Consider the following 19,801-nt stretch of genomic DNA (forward strand, 5'->3'; position numbering starts at 1 on the left):
TAATTTGTTCTTAAGCCACTTACTAACTCCTACAACCAGGACCATGCCTCTTGTAGGCAACATTGCTCCACCCCACTTATTATTAAAATACTCTTAATGCCCCTAATAGGACCAGATAACCCACTACTTGTCATTACTTCTGCTATTACCTAAATTAGATCTATGAGAATGAAATGTTTACCATTGGATACACCCTAAACTGCTCTTACGGAGGACTAGGAGAGGAAATCAATGACTTACATTCCCTCAGAGCAGTAAGAAGATAAGACTTAGGGCTGATTCACCAGGTTCTCAGTCTCAGGGCACAGGCTGGGATTGCTTTACATCATGATATCTATTCCCACCTGTGGTGGGCCAACCAGCAATAAGTTAAGATTACAACCCCTTAATCCTACCCAGCACTGGTCACACTGGAGACCTTGGGGACACCCAACTCCAGTCCAGGGGTCCCAGGAAGTCGACCTGCCTTGACCTGCCTAGGGATCTGGTCCTCAGAAGGATGTCATGCCTCAACCTGCTCAGGGATCCCCACCAGTCCAGGGGTCCCAGGAGGCCGACATACCTCAACCTTCCCAGGGACCCAATTCTTGGGAGGCCAACATGCCTTGACCTACCCGGGAATTTAATCTCCAGGAGGCTGTCACACCTCAGCTTGCCTGGGGATCTGCACCCTGACCTGGGGACACCTGCCTCTCAGGTTGCAACAGTACAAGGTAGGATAAGCTTCAGAAAGACTCACCCCTAAGGAAGTCCACCCATGGAAATAGAAGGAAGCCTATTAGTCATGGGACTATGCCCGATCTCAGCAATGACTCAGGAATCCAATGAGAACCCTGTTGCCTTTCTGGAAAGTTTAAAAGAGGCCCTCCAAAAATTTACCAATGTGGACTTAGACTCTTATGAGGGACAAGTGATTTTAAAGGACAAATTCCTGTCCCAATGTGCATCAAACATCAAGATAAAGTTACAGCTCCAGCAGCACGGCCCTGCTGCCTCTTTAGATGAGATGGTCCAGACAGCCACCAATACCTTTTATAACAGAGAACAGGAGAGGGAGGCCAAGGCCCAGGAGAGGGAGAGAAGGAAAGAGACAAGGCATGCCCAGATGCTGGTCACTGTCCAGGGAAGCTTTATGCAAACCCTGAGTATTTAAAGGAAAAGGCACAGAGCAAATGCCTAATCTGTAGACAGGTGGGACATTGGGTCAAAGAGTGTCCAAACCCTGACAAGTCTCCTAAAATGGCTTGCTACAAATGCCATCAATTGGGACATTGAGTCTCTGCCCTCGAGACCCACGAGCCTTAAGGGCAAGCGCCAAGCATTCCCTCAGGATGCTTCAGCAGGACTGAAGCGGCCCGCTCCAGCCAGCCTGCCTGTCACAGATAACCATCACAGGGCTGGAGCCAAGGGTGCAACTGGATGTGGCAGGTAGATCCGAGAATTTCTTTGTTGACACAAGGGCTACCTACTTCATCCTGACCTCCTATTCTGGAGCCTTCTCCTTCCAAACCTGTACCATTTGGGGTGCTGCAGGAAAAACAATTACTAAAAGATTCACCCAAGCACTTCTTAGTTGCTGGGATGGACAAATATTTCCCCACCAGTTTCTGGTGGTCCCTGAGTGTCCTACTTCCTTATTGGGAAGAGATAAACTCACTAAACTGGGGACCACCCTTTTGATGGGAAGCTTTTTCAGCCCCTAGAGCCCTACAGCTTCTGGTTACTACTTAGGAACCCATTACACCCTGTCCAATAAGGAGGGACTAAAAGCTATGGGAGAACGAAATTAGCCCCCAGTTGTGGGTCCAAGGGACTCCTGGATGAGCCCACCAAGCTGAACAGGTCATCATTATACTCTGAGATCCCACTGGGTTTCCAAACCGGAAACAATATGCCCTCAGAAAAGAAGCTCAGGAAGGACTACAGCCTCTAATAAATAAATTCCTTGCTGTGGGCTAATGGTCTCCACCAACTCATCATGTAACACCCCAATCCTCCCTATAAAGAAAAAGCATGGGACCTGATGAGTGGTTCAAGATCTCCGGATCATAAATGAAGCTGTAGCCCTTCTCCATCCCACAGTATCCAATATCTATGTAATCTTGGGAGAAGTCCCACACAGTGCCAAGTGGTTTACAGTCTTGGATCTCAAAGATGGGACTCTTTTGCAAACCACAGGCTAAAGAATCCCAACAACTTTTTGTCTTCAAATGGGAGTCTTCAGGAGAAAAACACCAACAGATGACTTGGACAGTATTACCTTAGGGGTTCAGAGATAGCCCCCACCTATTTGGGCAGGCTCTTAGCCAGGATCTCCTAGATCTGGACCTGAGACCTCATAGGAAAATATTACAATACATAGATGACCTATTAATCTGCTCTCCAGATGAGAAAAATGTCCAACACCACGAAATTCAGGTTCTAAACTTTTTGGCAGAGAAGGGATATAAAGTCTCCTGTGCTAAGGCACAGATGGTCAAAACAAAAGTCACTTATCTGGGAGTTCAGATTATACATGGGTCCATGAGGCTGTCCTCTTATCAAGTACAAAGAATCCTCCAGTTTTGTGAGCTTTCCTGGGGCTAACTGGGTATTGTAGAATCTGGATATCCAACTAGGGTCTAATTGCCCAGCCCTTATATGAAAGCTTGAAGGGACAGGATTATTCAATCCCACTGATGAGGAGAACTCCTCAAAAGAAGGCAGAGGCTACACTAAAACAAACCTTAACTCAAGCACCTGTCTTGAGGTTGCCAGACCCAGAAAAAGCATTCCAATTTTATGTCCATGAAAAAGAAGGAATAGCCTTGGGAGTGTTAACTCCAAGGTTGGGACCTGAGCCCAGCCTGTAACTTACTCATCCAAGAGGCTCCACCCAACTGCCCAAGGTTGGCCTCCCTGCCTTCAAAATCTTGCAACTGTTGTAATCCTGATAGAAGATGCTTTAAAACTCTTTTCTGGGGGCAAACTATTTTTACCAGCCACCAAGTGAAACAACTCCTAAATGGGAGAGGCCATTTTTGGGAGTCTGATCAAAAAATCCTCAGATATCAAGGAGTGCTGATGGAAAATCCAGGCCTGACTATATCCCCTTGTGAGGTTCTTAATTCAGCCACCCTCCTGCCTACCCCTGAGGGCTCTCTCCCCTTTCACTCTTGCCTAGAAACCTTGGACCACTGGACAAAATCCCAAGAGAGATTGTCAGAAGATCCTCTGACCAACCCTGAGGAAATATGGTACACTGATGGAAGCAGCTTTGTCTTGGATGGAAAAAGAAGAGCTGGATATGCAGTAGTCTACAATTTGGGGACCATAGAGGCTAAACCTTTGCCACCAGATACTTCAGCCCAATTAGGTGAGCTCTTAGCCCTGACTTGAGCTTTAGAGCTGGGAAAAGGAAAAAGAGTGGCCATTTACACTGACTACAAGTATGCCTTTCTGGTGCTACATGCACATGCTGCTATTTGGGAAAAAAAAAAAAGAGGCCACTTAACCACCTGAGCATCCCCATTCAAATATGGTGATCAAATCCTTAGGCTCTTAGAGGCAGTTCATCTGCCTGCTGGGGTTTCAGTCTCCCACTGTAAAGGACACCAAAAAGCGAGCACAGAAGTAGCACAAGGAAACCAAGCAGCTGATCAGGCAGCTAAGAGAGCAGCGTTACAGAATAATGACCTAACAGGAACCTTAGTTCCACAGACTAATTTGCCAGAAACTCCTTCACATCTTGAAGGTGAGACTCTTAATACTAAGAGGGATGGCTTTCAAGATCATATGGGATGGTTCCAAAAGGAGGGACTCGTTTTGCTCCCTAGGAACCTCCAATGGAAGTTGGTTAACTCCTTACATGCCACCACTCATCTAGGGAAAAAGGCCCTCCAAAGATTACTAGAAAGGTCCGTCAGAGGAACAGGCTTCCAGATGACTATAAGGCGAGCGGTCTCTTGTCCCACTCGCCAATTAAACACCCGGCAAGGAGCCTGAAGACCCCAGCTGCCCAGCCCATCCAACGACATGGAACCTACACAGGAGAAACTGGCAGATGGACTTCACCCAGATGCCAGTTTCTCAAGGGAATAAATACCTATTAGTTATTATAGATACATTCACAGGATGGATTCAAGGCTTTCCCACATGGAGTGAGAAGGCTGAGGAGGTGGTAAAAAAACTGCTCCATGAAATCATTGCAAGATTTGGCCTACCCAGGTCATTACAAAGTGACAATGGGACATCATTTACTTCTAAGGTCATCCCAGGTCTTTAAAGCATTATTTATTACCTCCATCGTGCCTGGAGGACTCAATCTTCAGGAAAAGTAGAAAAAGCAAACTAATTCTTAAAATCAGCAATAAAAAAGATAACCCAGGAGACCTCCCTGAGATGGAAGGAGGCTTTACCAATAGCTTGCCTCCACACCCATATTGCCCCTAAGGAACAGACTGGTCTTAGTCCTTATGAGATGCTATATGGGAGACTTTTTGTTTATGTCAATGACCTCTTCCTAGATCCAGAGGCTCAGACTCTCTGGTCTTATATCATGGCCATTGGGCAATTCCAACAAGATATATGCTTGTGGGGTGTCAACCAGGATCAAAAGATTCTAAAGAGTCACCACTATATCTTCCAGGTACCCAAGTCCTAATTAGTCTGGAAAGATGGGTCCCCAAAGGCTCAACTCCAGCCCACATGGAAGGGTCCCTACCCTGTAATACTTTCTACCCCCACAGCAGTCAAGATACCAGGACACAACTTCTGGATTCTGTACTCACAAGTCAAGCCATGGAAGAAAACAGAAGTGGACACTTACCACCTGTGAGCCCCTGGGAGAGCTCAGATACCTATTCAGAACTACAAATGAGTGCCATCCAAATGAATACATCCAAAATTAAGTTTCTGGGGATAAGATTTCTTAGCTCTAAAGAGTCAATACAGCTTGGCAGGGGTTGTACTCCAAAATAGACAGAAGATAGATCTCCTGATCCCTGAAAAAGGAGGAACTTGAGCCATCTTGAGTGAGATGTGTTGTTTCTGGGTAAATACCTCCAGCTAAGTTAAAGAAAGTCTCACAGTCCTCAAGAGAAACATTCAGACCCTATAGGATTTCAAAGAATGAGCTGGAGAGTTCATGGGGTAGCTGCAGTCTCTTTGGGGGATCCTTCTCCTGGTGAGGGGAAATTTGGAGTTGGCTAATGTGCCTACTAATCCTTGTTATCACCATATTGATGCTGCTTATGTATTGCTTATGTATTGCTCCGTGTATTATCAACTGTCTAACCAGTTTTGTCTCTGCCCAGGTCAACAAGCTACAACATGTAGCACCAGTTCAACAAGGATATATAAAACTATAGCCAACCAGGGAAAATATCACTCACCCTTAGATGGGCACCGCTAAAAGGACTCTGAGGCTTGAGACTAGCAAGAGGGGGAGGCCCAATGCCCTCCACCATCCCAGTTCAGCAGGAAATAGCCATAGAAACCTTGACCTCCCTATTCCCAAAGTACTGGGCCTCCTATCTCTTAAGGGGAGAAGGATAGATAGTTATAACAGGAAAAAGGAGTCCAGAATGGCAGAGGCTAAAAGACAAAGAAGGGAAAAGCCCACGAAAATAGAACAAAGGAAGGTCCAAGGACCTCAGGTGAAACAAACAGCCTTCTTGGCTAGCCCAATTTACATAGGGCAGGCTCAGGGATGAGGAGACAAACGTATAAAAAGGGGAAGACTGGAAGAATTGAGGCCTCTTTTCTCTTCTCTTGATTTCTGGGTCAGCCCGTCCTCACTCCTCAAGGGTGTACTATCCTTTGTTTTCCTAATAAAACTGAGATGTAACACTGGTTCATCCTTCGCTTCAAATTTTTGCTGTGGTGAGACAGAACTGAGGAAATTACAAACTCCCCCGACATGTCATATTCATAAATGTATACAGCTTCTTTCATCAAACTTTATTTTCCTCCTATAAAATGATATAAAGCCCAGGCACACGTGCACACACTCACACATATATACAAATACATATCTTCAGAACCAGTTTTCAAAAGAGATGTGTAGCATGGACGCATTTACTGTTGTTTGAAAAGTTACCCTTGGGATGTTCTTCCATAGTGCTGTACTTTAGTTGACTTTCTCCTGCCTTTCTTTGCCCAATGGCTTTCTCCTGCTATTGAAGCTTGTTTTGCTCAGCAGGTAGGGCATGCAGGAGAATAAACGTGTTTCTCTTCCAGTATCTCTCAATCAAAGACTGACTGCTGGAGTCCTTCCATCACCTCCCATGAACTTTAAGGTGAGTAACTCTGAGGTGTATGTCCTACACGAGCTGCCAGAATCTCTCTAATGGAAAGAAATTCCAGCCACTCATGATGGCAGTTGGTTTTACTGATTCCCCTTTCATATTTCCATTTCTCCTTACTGACGAGTCCCTCACCTCCAAAATAAACTACTTTCACTCAAACCCTTGTCTCAGGGTCAGCTTCTGTTTCTGGAATGACTCAAACTAAGACATATGCCAAAGATGACTTTTAATTTAATAGGTGTGGGAATATTTGCAACTTAAGCTCAATTCTTAGGTCCAAATTACAAACAATTTTGCTAACAAAGACCTTTTTATTGATATGTTATTTAAGCACTTTCAACGTTCTGCACACATAACAGATGAGCTAAAAACTTAGGTACAAAGAATAGCTATGTGTTTGAATTAAAGTTATACCAGTCTACTTAAAATGCTTAATTCACCATTAATTTTGCCAACTCATCTGTGTTTTAATCATTGTGAAGCTCTGCTAGTAATTTGAAAGAATTTGAGAAAATGCTTGCTATCTATTGAAACTCTGCCAATAGCAGTCCATCAATCTGTTAATCATCTAGCAACTATTCAGCAGGTAGGAAAAGTGCAGTCAAAATATTTTCCCTCATTTCTTTTTTTTTTTTTTTCACTTTTAATAAGATCAGACTATTTAGAGTCTGCTGGTCACCAGATCCATCAAATATCTAGGAAAATGATTCCTTTCATGGCTCAATCAGAGCCTCATCTAAATTTCAGCAGAAATCTATGACTTCAAGCTGCCATCCCTACTTCTGTTTCCATGGGAATAGACTTCAGATGAGGGAAAAGAAAAAATGGATGGGGTTAGGAGCTTTCAAATAATCATTCAAAATCATGATGAGGTTTTCAGAGCTTCTTTCCTAGGTGATTATTCTGTAGCCTCTTAACCCCTTTTTGCCAGACTGTTTCCATGGAAATATGACAAAAATGGCTGTCCAAGTCTCCAGCAGAGTTTATTAGCATTCTTGTGAATTTCAGCTTTGGCTGCAGTCTAGACTGAGTAAGATCTTTCTATACCAGTTTTACATATTAACCTACACTGTGTCTACACATTGTCATTTTTACTTTGAAAGTTCCCTTCACAAATTTATACTTATGATCAAGATCAAATTGATTGTGACATCACTAAAAAAGTCTTCAGTTTTAGATATTAATATATGAATCAACTGCAGAGAGTGTCAGAATTTTTAGAGTGCAGAAGGAAGAATATTTAGTTACTGGATTCAATGTCTGCTAGATAGGTGTTGGTAGATATGCAACAAAGATCATTTTTAAAATATTTAGCAATCGGTAAGACACAGCGCTGAAACTAAGCAGCTCCTAGGCCTGGGAGCCTTTCTGCTCAGCCTCCACAACCTTGCCTGGGTTCTAAAAGAGAGGTTCAAACATTTGCTAATCAGAGAAGGGAGAGGATGCAAAGACAAGGGAACAGCCCAAAAAAAATAGTGTAGGCTTGGGGCAGGGCCCTGTTTCCTCTCAAGAGATACACATAACAATATCTTTGAGATCTTTACAGAATTAAGTTCAGTCACTCAGTCCTGTCCAATTCTTTGCAACCCCATGGACTGCAGCACACAAAGCTTCCCTGTCCATCACCAACTCCCAGACCTTGTTCAAACTCACGTCCATCGAGTCGGTGATGCCATCCAACCATCTCATCCTCTGTTGTCCCCTTCTCCTCCTGCATTCAATCTTTCCCAACATCAGGGACTTTTCCAAAGAGTTAGTTGACCAAAGTACTGGAGCTTCAACTTCAGCATCAGTCCTTCCAATGAATATTCAGGACTGATTTCCTTTAGGATTGACTGGTTTGATCTCTTTGCAGTCCAAGGGACTCTCAGCAGTCTTCTCCAACACCACGGTTCAAAAAAGAACTAAAACCTCCAACAAATCGAAGAGTAGCATTCTTCATTTCAGATAAAAGGAACTCAACACTTTCAAGAGAGCAACTGAGGCCATATTAAAGGAATGCAGGCCTAGCATACACCCTAATTTTATCAGCAACTCCACCCTTAAACCACTGCTATAAAACTCCTCACTAAACCCTCCAGCGTTGGGACAACCAATTTCAGGAGTAAAAGCCTGCTTTGTTCCCCTCTGCCTTGCAAAGCAATAAGCTATTCTTTTCTGCTTCACCCAAACTCTGTGTTGGAGATTTGATTTTGCACTGGTACAGGCAAGCAGGGGCTTTTTCAGGTGGTCCTACTGGAAAAGAGCCCTCCTGCCAATACATGAGACTCAGGTTCAATCCCTCAGTCTGGAATATCTCCTGGAGAAGGCAATGGCAATGCACTCCAGTCATCTTACCTGGGAAACCCCATGGATAGAGAAGCCTGGTGGGCTATAGTCCATGGAATCATAAAAGAGTCGGACACAACTTAAGGACTGAGTGACAATAACACTTTGAGCTTTTGGCATCAGCATCAATCAATCAGAGCAACTGGTTGGTTTCACGAAAATTATCAGCCCTATTATACGAAAACCAATGAGTTATTAAAAGTAGACCTATATAAGATGATTATAGCATTATACCCAAATAAATTATCCAGCACCACAAAGTGAGCTCCGATAAAACTTACAAAAGAGCTTATAAAAGAAAAGGGTAGAAATGCACAGCAATTCATCTTTTTAAAAATCAGAGTGCATATACTTTCATATAAAGGTCATTTGAAAATCAAAATCATTCATACTACTGAAGACATTATGCTAAAAGTTAGAGAAAGAATACATATGGGTCTTTGATAGTACCCCTGGCAAGATATCTTGTGTTGAGTGTAAAAAAAATAACAGCAGGCTACATATCAAGTCTCAGCTGTCATACCTTCTGAAATTTGCTGAACAGTTCAATCTATAATTTTTGCTAGGGGAAATCAAAGTTTTGATTGGCCTTATAAAGTACGCTTATTCTTCAGAACTCTCTTAACTATTCTATGAAAAAAGTGAAAGTCGCTCAGTCGTGTCTGACTCTTTGGGACCCCATGGACTGGGGCCTGACAGGCTCCTCTGTCCATGGGGATTCTCCCAGAAATAATACTAGAGTGGGTAAGCTGTTCCCTTCTCCAGGGGATCTTCCCAAGCCAGGAATCGAACCTAGGCCTCTTGCATTACAGGCAGATTCTTTACTGTCTGAGCCACCCGGAAAGCCCAAGAGTACTAGAGTGGATAGACTATCCCTCCTCCAGCAGATCTTTCTGACCCAGGAATGGAACCAGGATCTCCCACATTGCAGACAGATTCTTTATCAGCTGAGCTACCAGCAAGCTATTCTATAGTTGGAGCATTTTACCTATGAGGTCTTGTCTTCAGAGTTTGAATTAAAAAAAAAACTAAGTTTCAATGATCAATTATCTGAGTTACTAGGTTCCTAATTTAAATTTAATGGCAACTATTGAAACTAATCTTGATTGATGTTTTCAACTAAATAGATCATAACAACAATAAAATAAAACAGTCTGGTTAATTTTTCAAATCATCATCACTATTTTCAAATGCAGTTTGGCATAGTGCTTAAACACATGGCCCTTGAGGGCAGGATTTGGTCTGCAGGTCAAACCTGGCCTTCAGCCTGCTCATGTAAATAGTCTTACTGGAACACAGTCATACTCATTCCTGCACTTTATTTTTTAATTGTCTATGGCTGATAATCTACCAAACGGAGAGAGCTGAGCAGTTGCCACAAAGATCACATTGCAGAAAAAGCTGTAATATTTATTCTCTGGTCTTTTAAGCAAAAGTTTTTTGACCCTTGCTCAAGCCTTTAATTATAAGATTATGCCATTACAAGAGAAGACACTCTGAAGTTGGAGTCTTTTTTTTTATTTTAAATTTTAAAAGTAGTCAATAATGGATAAAAACGTGATTGCTTAGTGTCTGTACTTACATCCATAAATTCCACATTGGCTTTGGGACCAGTTGTTTCATTAAGAATCTTAATAGCCACAGGAATCTTCACTGTTTCTCCTTCAGGGACCCAAATACCCTTTGTGGGGAAAAAATGTCACATTAAATCTATATTAACACAGATACAACATTTAGATCAGACACAAAATTTGATTTAACCAGTCATGTGCTTTCATTACCAGAAAATGAATCATATATGTATTCTGCTTTCAAGGTGCTTACTCTATTATAAAAAATTCATTTGTATACATAAAAAAGGCTTTAAATAGTGAAAAAAAAGAAATAAATAAAAAAATCATTTAAATATATATATAATAATATTTGACTTGGATGATATCATTAATTTCTTATGACTTTGAGAAGGCTGCTCTGATTTTTGAACTTCAATTTGTCTTATTTGTAATTTAGAAGACTGGGCTATGTAATGTTAGTGGTTTTTCTCAGCTTTAATATTATCTAATTATTCTGCAACTAAAAATACACTAAGATAAAAAAGCACATTCTCATGTATCAAAATTCAGATTGATTTAAGAATTAATGTTCTAAGGTGACTTTTTAAGAATTAGTTTTAAAAGGCAAGTACTAAGGAATATTGAACACATATTAATTTGTCTATATTATTAAAGACTATGTATGTATCAAGGATTTTTATTATTTCTAAAATAATATAAAATATTTACATTAGTCATTGCAAGTTTTCTCTTCCTATAGAAATATAATTATAATATGAACAAGATCTATGTATTGTGGGAAACTATAAAATAGGTAGAGTTTGATTAAAGTATAGTGTTATGTTAAATAATAGCATTTCTGGGCAAACAATTCAACCATTTAACTGAGGACAATGGTCCTGATAATATAGGAATGCATGAAATATACAAGAACATTTTTTAATTGTACCCTCCCAAAGGCACACAGAAGCAGATATGAGTCTACATGTAAAAAATATCCCAAATTTTAATTTATTAGCCTTGACATCAAAAATACCTTCTAAGGACAATTTTAACATAAAAATAAAAGGAAGAGAACAGCTCCACTTCCTGATTTTCTTAATACTATTCATTTACTGGTAATTATAAAGATTTTTGGAAGTTTTTCACATGGTACTTCTATGCTAAAATATATATTACCCAATGTGGTAATAATATAGAGAAGATATAAACATAGGAATTATTAAAAAGTCAAAATAATAAAGAGAAAAAAGACTTAAACCTTTAGAAGTGAATTTAATAGTGAATAGGGAAATCCATCTGTCAAATGCAAAATAATAAGCCAAGCTTCCTATGGTACAAACTTTAAAAAAATTTATTAATGGAGAAATGGACGGGGAAAAGCCCAAGGCCTGTTTTCTTGTTGAAGGTACTAAAGTGGACAACAGGCTTACCATTACTCAATAAAATAACCTGAGTACCTTATAAAGATACATAATCAATATGAAAATATATCTAAAGTACACTTTCAAAATAAAAAAATAAATTCCCTGTAAATTAATTTTCACTGCTTTCAAAATAAGTATAGTCATTATTTTCTACGCCCCATGGGATCAAAATTCAACTATGTTGATACCTATGATATTGGTTCAAATATTTTATGTTTAAGCACAGCATTACTCCAAGCAGGTGGAAAAATTAACTGGTAATTGGCTAGGCAAATTTGCATTTCTGTGGTCAAGAATAATTCTTTATAGTTTAAGATAGCATGTCTTCATAAGAACTAATAATTTTAATTAAAACTTATGGTCAACCATACACACTGTAGGCATAAAATTTAAACATACTTATGGAACTTTCAAAACGTTTTTAATAGAAGTAATTTCAGTAAGTGTACACCACTCTTGGACAATGGGCAAGTAAGTATTGCTAATAAAAAATTATTAATAAGGATTTATTATTAAATGTCAAAATGATTAATATTTTTCCCTGCCGAGGTGACTAGACAACATTTGGTCTTGAGTTATACACTATTCATGATTTACAATAAAATTCAATTTCCAGATCATATCATCTTTAAAAACATAAGGGTGATTATATGCCAGGTATATTTCAAGACTGAGTTACTTTTAAAATGGAAGTCCATGTTTTTCTAACGTGATATAATTAGAGAAACAGATAAGATAGTATGTGTCTCTGAAAATACAAAGATTTTGAAGACCAGAAAGTACCAAGTCAGCTAATAATTTTGAATTTAACTGAACAAAATATGCAGAACAAAAGATTTAGAAACATCTGCATTTGAGCATAGAATTAAAGTTTTATTTTAAAGAGATGAGATTATTTTTGGTAAACTCAGGAGAGAAAATTAAGGTTTATATTCCAATTATTAATAACTTCCATTAAATAATTCTGCTTTAAATATAAAAAACATTTTAAGATGCAAAATTCTTAAGATCTAACCTATTTTAGCTGATCTATTCGTAAAAATGTATGCTTGCATATTGCTTTAAGAAATTTGTCAAAGCAAATTTTGGTAATTGAAGTAATGGACACTACAAAAAGGATTTAGTATTATCCCAACAGCGTTTCTTATTCTTGATATTTACAATTAAAAATAAATTTCACCACAATTAACCTTGGGCTTGGCCTTTGAATTGGTTTTGTAATTAAGTTAAATAAGTAAACATGCAAATGCCTTCATTTGAACTCTCCCTTTCCAGAAATATCTCTCTTATTTAAAACCCATGATGTTACCTTCTCCTTCTATCTAACCTGAACTTTACAAAGTAACTTTTTTAGTTTGCATATAATGGTGAAGACATTAAAACTGGAAATTATCTGTTACACCATAAATGTTATAGTAGGCAAAAAAGTGCTTTAGAAATTAGTTTTACTAACATATCAGTGTATTTCTGTGTGTTCTGAAGAGATGGGCTAGTAGGGTCCTGATGGGTAGGTCTTTGGATTGTTGATTAAAAAAAATGCACAATGTGAGAGGTGCAACCTAGTTTTATTTGGGGCAAAATGAGGATTGAGGCCCAGGATACAGCACCTCAAATAGCTCTAACAAACGGCTCCAAAGAGGGGGAAAGGTCAGTATTTATGTGATTTTGGTGGAGAGAAATGTATGAAATTGAGCACATATCTTTCCAGAAGATTTCTGCTAGTCTCATGAAGTCTTTTGCAGTCATGAGTAACAGTCATCACTCTGAAGCATTTTAGTACTTTTCTACATATGAGGAGATATAAGAATTGGGTTCATAAGATTGGCTCCTGAAAATACCTACTCGAAGACCTGTTCTGCCAGTTTTTTCCTGAGCACAGAGTGCCTCATTTCTGTTCTCCACCCTAAACTCCTTTCAGGGGATGCTGAAAATCAGCAGGACATGATTTAATGCTTGTAGAGGTAAATATCAAGTATCCATGGCAAGTGCCAATTTGTAGTTGCCAGGATCAAAGAATAGAAGAAGAGAAGAGCAAAGAAAGAAGGTATCTGTCTAGGATATCTCCCTGTGGCGGGGCAAAGGTAAATGGGTTGGATCTGGGTATTCTGAAATAAGGACAAATTTGCCAAAGGCAGATGATACCAAAAGAAACTCATAAGACACTGAGAGAAAGAATTACATTTTGGCTTTGCATCAGTGTTTCCTGCTTTTTCACGACTGTCTCAAACCCAGCTTGGTCAATAAAAATTAATGAATTCATTTGTGTAGCGACTTCTCAATACTATAAAGATTCTTCTTGCAGAATATTAAAAAGGAAATTAGGTTGGCTAGAACAATAACTCTGGCTATTATTTAAAACAAGTATGAAGCAAAACTGAAACTAACTGACGGTATGTGTTATTTTTTACTTACTTTATAAACAGTTCCAAAAGCACCTGAGCCAAGTACTTTGACTCTTTTGAGCTCAGTTTCCTTCAAAATACGAAGTTGAGCTTGATTGGGTGCTGTGCCACTGGGAGTTAAGGGTTCTACCAGCTACGAAAAAAAAAGAAAAACAAAAAACACAGGTTATACAACTTTCAATCCAATAATCAGTGTTCCTCTCTCTTTCTGTCTGATTTGCTTTCTCAAACATAAAAAACACACACAAACCTGTTTTACATCGACAAACAATACGTATACAAAATGTATCACTTAGCATTCCTCTAACCCTACTTTCTCTTTTCATGTTCTTCACCTGGGTGAACACAAGTTAACAAGTATGTACCTTGAGGTCTACTAGTCTAATAGATGTTTTTTTCCCCATTTTTTACAGAAATCTAGAGACCAATAAGGGGCTTTTAATTCTACTTCATTTCCTTCTTTTTGGACAACTTCAGCTAAGGTTCAGAGATTTTACTTATGCAGCTATACTCTATCAAAGTTTTCTTATTTTTTTTCATTTCAGAACATTTAATACAAAAATTAAATATTTTTTTAAAAAAATTTAAAAATCCACCTTTTTTTTTAGCATTTACTATTTTTACCAAGGAAGTCAGGGCAGATACATAAAAAAAGAAAAAACAAGCTAGCACAATGTCAATACACAAACACAGTGTTTCTAAATTTTTCATGTACATGTAAATTACTGGAGGGTTTTGTTAAAATGCAGATTTTGGTTCAGTAGGTCTGGATTGGGGTCTGAAATCTTCATTTTTATAGAACTCCAGATGATGCCTCTTTATGATGTTGGTCCTCGAACACATTTTAAGCAATAAGGCCCTAGAATACCTTCCAGGTTAAAAATTCTAAAATTCTATGAATTGATTCTAGATCATAAATGAATGCTATGGAATGAAGAGGAATAAAATAACAAAGGGGGAATGAGGTTTGCCTTTTTAGTTTCCTAAAAGGAGGTACACTTTAAAACTAGACTTGAAATAGAACTGCCATATGACCCAGCAATCCCACTTCTGGGCATACACACCAAGGAAACCAGATCTGAAAGAGACACGTGCACACCAATGTTCATCGCAGCACTGTTTATAATAGCCAGGACATGGAAGCAACCTAGATGCCCATCAGCAGACGAATGGATGAGGAAGCTGTGGTACATATACACCATGGAATATTACTCAGCCATTAAAAAGAATTCATTTGAATCAGTTCTAATGAGATGGATGAAACTGGAGCCCATTATACAGAGCGAAATAAGCCAGAAAGATTAAGACCATTACAGTATACTAACACATATATATGGAATTTAGAAAGATGGTAACAATAACCCTATATGCAAAACAGAAAAAGAGACTCAGATGTATAGAACAGACTTGTGGACTCTGGGAGAAGGCGAGGGTGGGATGTTTCAAGAGAACAGCATTGAAACATGTATATTATCTAGGGTGAAACAGATCACCAGCCCAGGTTGGATGCATGAGACAAGTGCTCGGGCCTGGTGCACTGGGAAGACCCAGAGGGATCGGGGTGGAGAGGGAGGTGGGAGGGGCGACCAGGATGGGGAATACATGTAAATCCATGGCTAATTCATTTCAATGTATGACAAAAACTACTGTAATGATGTAAAGTAATTAGCCTCCAACTAATAAAAATAAATGGAAAAATAAATAAATAAATAAATAAAACTAGACTTGAGATAATAAACATGGATGGACACGGGGGAGGACGCTATCACCAAGAAGAACAGTTTAGACACAGCCTCAGGAAGAAGGAGGAAGGCATGGAAGAGACTAATACACAGAGGGACAGGTCTGAAAGGTGAGATTAGCGTGGGCGATGCCAGATCCTGAAGTGGGCTGGTTATGGCCAAAAGGGGTAAAATTAGGCTAATAATGTCAGATGTCATAGTTCAGATGCCATTGCCAGAGAGAATGCATAAGCAGGAGAAATGTATGTAAACATGTGCCAATTTCTTATGTGAAGAACAACAATACCAAAAATGTAGACAAAAGAGAGACTCCAGATACCAAATAGTCTATACTGAATGTTAAAATTTTAGAAATTTATCTATGCTTGAGGGAAAAAGCAAGTGAGACAATTAAGAGCTTCTTTTTTCTTTTTTGTAAAGTTAATAAAGGAACTAAACTTTAAATACAGACAAATAGCTTGTTCTTTCTCAGCATAAGGAAATAATTAAGGGCTACTCCTACTCACATTGTCTTGAAAACCACCACACTATTTCAAAATGTCTGTTTACCAGGCTAACTGCAGTGTGGTCCTCCAACTTGGTTATTATTATAATGCTCCTGTGAACATCACGGTCTACTTAATTAGCTGAACAGGATCATGAATATAAGTAATGGTTAGGAATAGTTAGCAAGAATTTGGGAAAAATGACAAAAAATATCAATAAAATTAGGCTTTTTTTTTTTAAGTTTGACAATATACTTCTATTTCATTTTCAAATTTAACTTGTAATAATGCATGTAACTGCATTCAAGTCACATAAATCTCAGAAAGAAACACAGAAGTCTTTATTAAACCTGAAAACAAAATCTCCTGCAGAGGATCCTCTTCATTTGAATCCTGCTATGCAGAATTTGTTTGGTAGATTTTTATATATATACTATGTGTACAATAAGAAACTTTTATAATTATTTTTTAAATCACACACAAAAGACATACAAAAATCATACGTAAATTTTGGAACTGGATTTTTTTGCACTTTGGGTTAGATACCTAACATATGTGTGTGTGTGTGTGTGTGTGTGTGTGTGTACTCTATATATAGACATGGGCCAGCCCAGGTTGCCATAGTTGTAAAGAACCTGTATGCCATAACAGAAGACATAAGAGATGTGGGTTTGATTCCTTGGGTTGGGAAGATCCCCTGGAGGAAGGCATGGCAACCCATTCCAGTGTTCTTGCCTAGAGAATCCCATGGACAGAGGAGCCTGGCAAGCTACAATCTATAGGGTCGCAGAGTCTGACACAATTGAAGCGACTTATCACACAGCATATATAGACCTATACTATGCAATAATTTCATAGTTTGAAATTTTCACAATTCTACCTGAGACATTTAGTCCTCTGCTATTTTCTTAAGTATCATTCAATTTTTTTTACAAACACATTTTTCCCCAGGAATTTGAGCATTATATCATTAAAAGAAGCATAGTTTTATTTTTTGATGCAGTATGATAGAAAGAGTTTAAATCTGTGGGTTTTTATACCATTGCTGCCACTCATAAGCTTAGAATGCAATTTACCCTTCCTGGCCCTTCATTTCACATCTGTAAAGTTGGTGTAGCAATAATTACCTTGGAAGATTGTTAAAGGATAAAATGGTATATAGCATAGATGAAAAATTTTGGAACGTTATCTGCCATAATAAAGGCAACAAATCTGTCACTTCAAGGGATAGGATTGTCTATCATTAATATATTTTTAAATTACAGCATCTATAAAAGCATTAAGCTTATCTGCATCTCAATAAATGTATGTTAAAAAAAGATTTCTTACTTTTATGTATGCAACAGAAAAATAGACACTGTGGAGGAAAATGATTTGGGGAAAGTGTATCAATTTTAAAAACCTTCCAACTGTACATCAGTTTTTAACTACTTTCATCTCTGAGGCAAGATTTCTTGCTTCAGTAATTGAGAATTTAAGTTGATCCTCTTAAGAACTCCTCTTCTGTTTAGATGGTAGAAAATCATAGTTATTTACTTTTACTGAGAGAAATACGGGAATTCAACAATAATTTAGCCCTAAGTGATAACTTTCTATTAAAAAATATAGAATATACTTACAAAACCAATTAGTGTGCATTTATTTAGTAATGAAATGCCATTTTGATGGGCATTCTTAGAAAGCACTGTATTAACAAAACAAGACAAACAACTCTTTTCATAGCAATGAGCCTTTCCTACACAAGGTTAAGAGACAGAATTTGTCTTCTATTTATTTAAGCACCCAAATATCCACTGCTATACCAAACTTTCCATTCTTCTTCAACTCTAGTTTATTTATTTCACTTTTCAAGATTCTCTCAGTGACTGCTCCAAACTGGCCATATGAGAGAATTCTGCCTGCCAAACTTTTATTCATGTTCACATGTACAAAGCTGAAAGTGATCAAGTTGGGTCTTCTGCATCATCCAGCTTAAGTGGAAATTGTTACTATGTCCACTCTGTGTCTATAACTGACTACTTTATGCTTGAATGAGTCTATTGATAAGACAGCCTATTCTAATCTCAGATAACTTCCATCACTAGAAAGTATTTCCTTACATGTAGCTGTATAGTAGCTTACTGAAACTGTCACATATTTCTCTATCTAGATTCCATTTCTAGGGGGAAAGAGCTAAAATTTAATTCATTGTCAGTGTGAGAAACTTATGAATGAATGAATATTGCTATTCCTGTCAGTGTTAAGAGGAAGTCAGACTGTCACACTGACAGAAAGCGATCGCAGAGAAGGCTGTCTCAGTACAGATTTGCTCTTAATTGTTCAGACAGGCATGGGTGTGTGTATCGGGAGACAAAGGCAGGATTTGAGTTGAGAAAGCTATGGTAACACGCATTCTTCCGCAATTGCTCTCCCTCTGATAGCCTGTATGCTGAAAATGAACATTTTGCATGCCAGAAAACTCAGGATGGCAATGTAAAAGAAATTATAATATTTTACGGGTAATTTACATATCCACAATAACTAACATGCACAATATTAAATGCATAGTGTGGGAAGGTCTAAGCTTTATCCTGAAGCTCATCTTTTCACTGCTGCTATAATGAGATAGGTGGCTACCCACTGAATGACCCTTAATTAAAGCATAAACTGCTTGCCGATCTGGCTTTATTTTAGCCAAAATAATCCTATCTCTTGCTAACATTTTTCTAGTTCTGTTACGAAGATATCTTCTTACTCAGATATTTTCTGGATCTCCTACTTTGATATCCTAGAGTTTATTAATGGAACCCTGGCCCCCAAAGAAACAGCTCTATCTTTTCCCAATATGATAACTTTCTTGACTCTTGATATTTGCCCTCTTCAAGTCATGAGCCTGCCTTGACTACATTTATTATACACTTGGATTTTTCATCAACTCTGTATAATAGAAAGTAGAAAATATTAGTCGCTCAGTTTTGTCTGACTCTTTGCAACCTCATCATCTGTCCATGGAATTCTCCAGGCAAGAATACTGGACTGAGTTGCCACTCCCTTCTCCAGTAGATCTTCCAGACCTAGGGACTGAACCCAGGTCTCCTGCATTGTAGGCAGATTCTTTACACTCTGAGCTACCAAAGCACACTAGAAAAATATAAATCCTCAACAGAAACCCAAATAGAATTTTCACTTGGATTAAAAACTGAGCATCATAAAAACCTTCTAACTCGAATGAAAGTCCCTAAACACAAGAACAGAAGAAATGAACATCTCACCTCTGTTTCCAGGAATCTTCTCAAGGCTCTTTTCTTTTTGATGCTCTTCCTTCGAGCATAAACGGCAAATGTTAGGCCCACAATGACCAAGATGAAGAGTCCACCAATGACTCCAGCTGCGATGAGAGGAGTCCTGCCAGCCAGAACGGAAAAGAGAGTAATAAAAGTAAGAGAGAAAAGGCCGAAAAAGAGGAAAGGATTGTTGCTTATCCACATATCACAAGTCTGATCAGTTAGAAGAAACACAAACAAAAACGCATTACCTTTCCTCATGGTAAAAACTGCACTTTTTTTTGTTGTTTTGCTTTGTTTTTTAATAGTAAACC

At 38.5% G+C, this 19,801-nt stretch overlaps 1 protein-coding gene across 4 annotated transcripts in view; it reads right to left on the reverse strand.

Moving 5' to 3' along the window:
* ERBB4 (erb-b2 receptor tyrosine kinase 4) overlaps positions 1–19,801 on the reverse strand; it is a 1,221,654-nt gene that overhangs the window by 229,058 nt on the left and 972,795 nt on the right. For all 4 annotated transcript variants that reach the window (XM_070458601.1, XM_070458599.1, XM_070458602.1 and 1 more), the window contains exons 17-19: positions 19,476–19,608; positions 14,008–14,130; positions 10,198–10,296 (exon numbers count right to left, since the gene is read on the reverse strand). In XM_070458601.1, coding sequence (XP_070314702.1) covers positions 10,198–10,296; positions 14,008–14,130; positions 19,476–19,608 — 355 coding nt within the window. The remainder of the gene's footprint in view (positions 1–10,197; positions 10,297–14,007; positions 14,131–19,475; positions 19,609–19,801) is intronic.

Source organism: Odocoileus virginianus, chromosome 30, assembly GCF_023699985.2.
Source record: "Odocoileus virginianus isolate 20LAN1187 ecotype Illinois chromosome 30, Ovbor_1.2, whole genome shotgun sequence".
Taxonomy (NCBI): domain Eukaryota; kingdom Metazoa; phylum Chordata; class Mammalia; order Artiodactyla; family Cervidae; genus Odocoileus; species Odocoileus virginianus.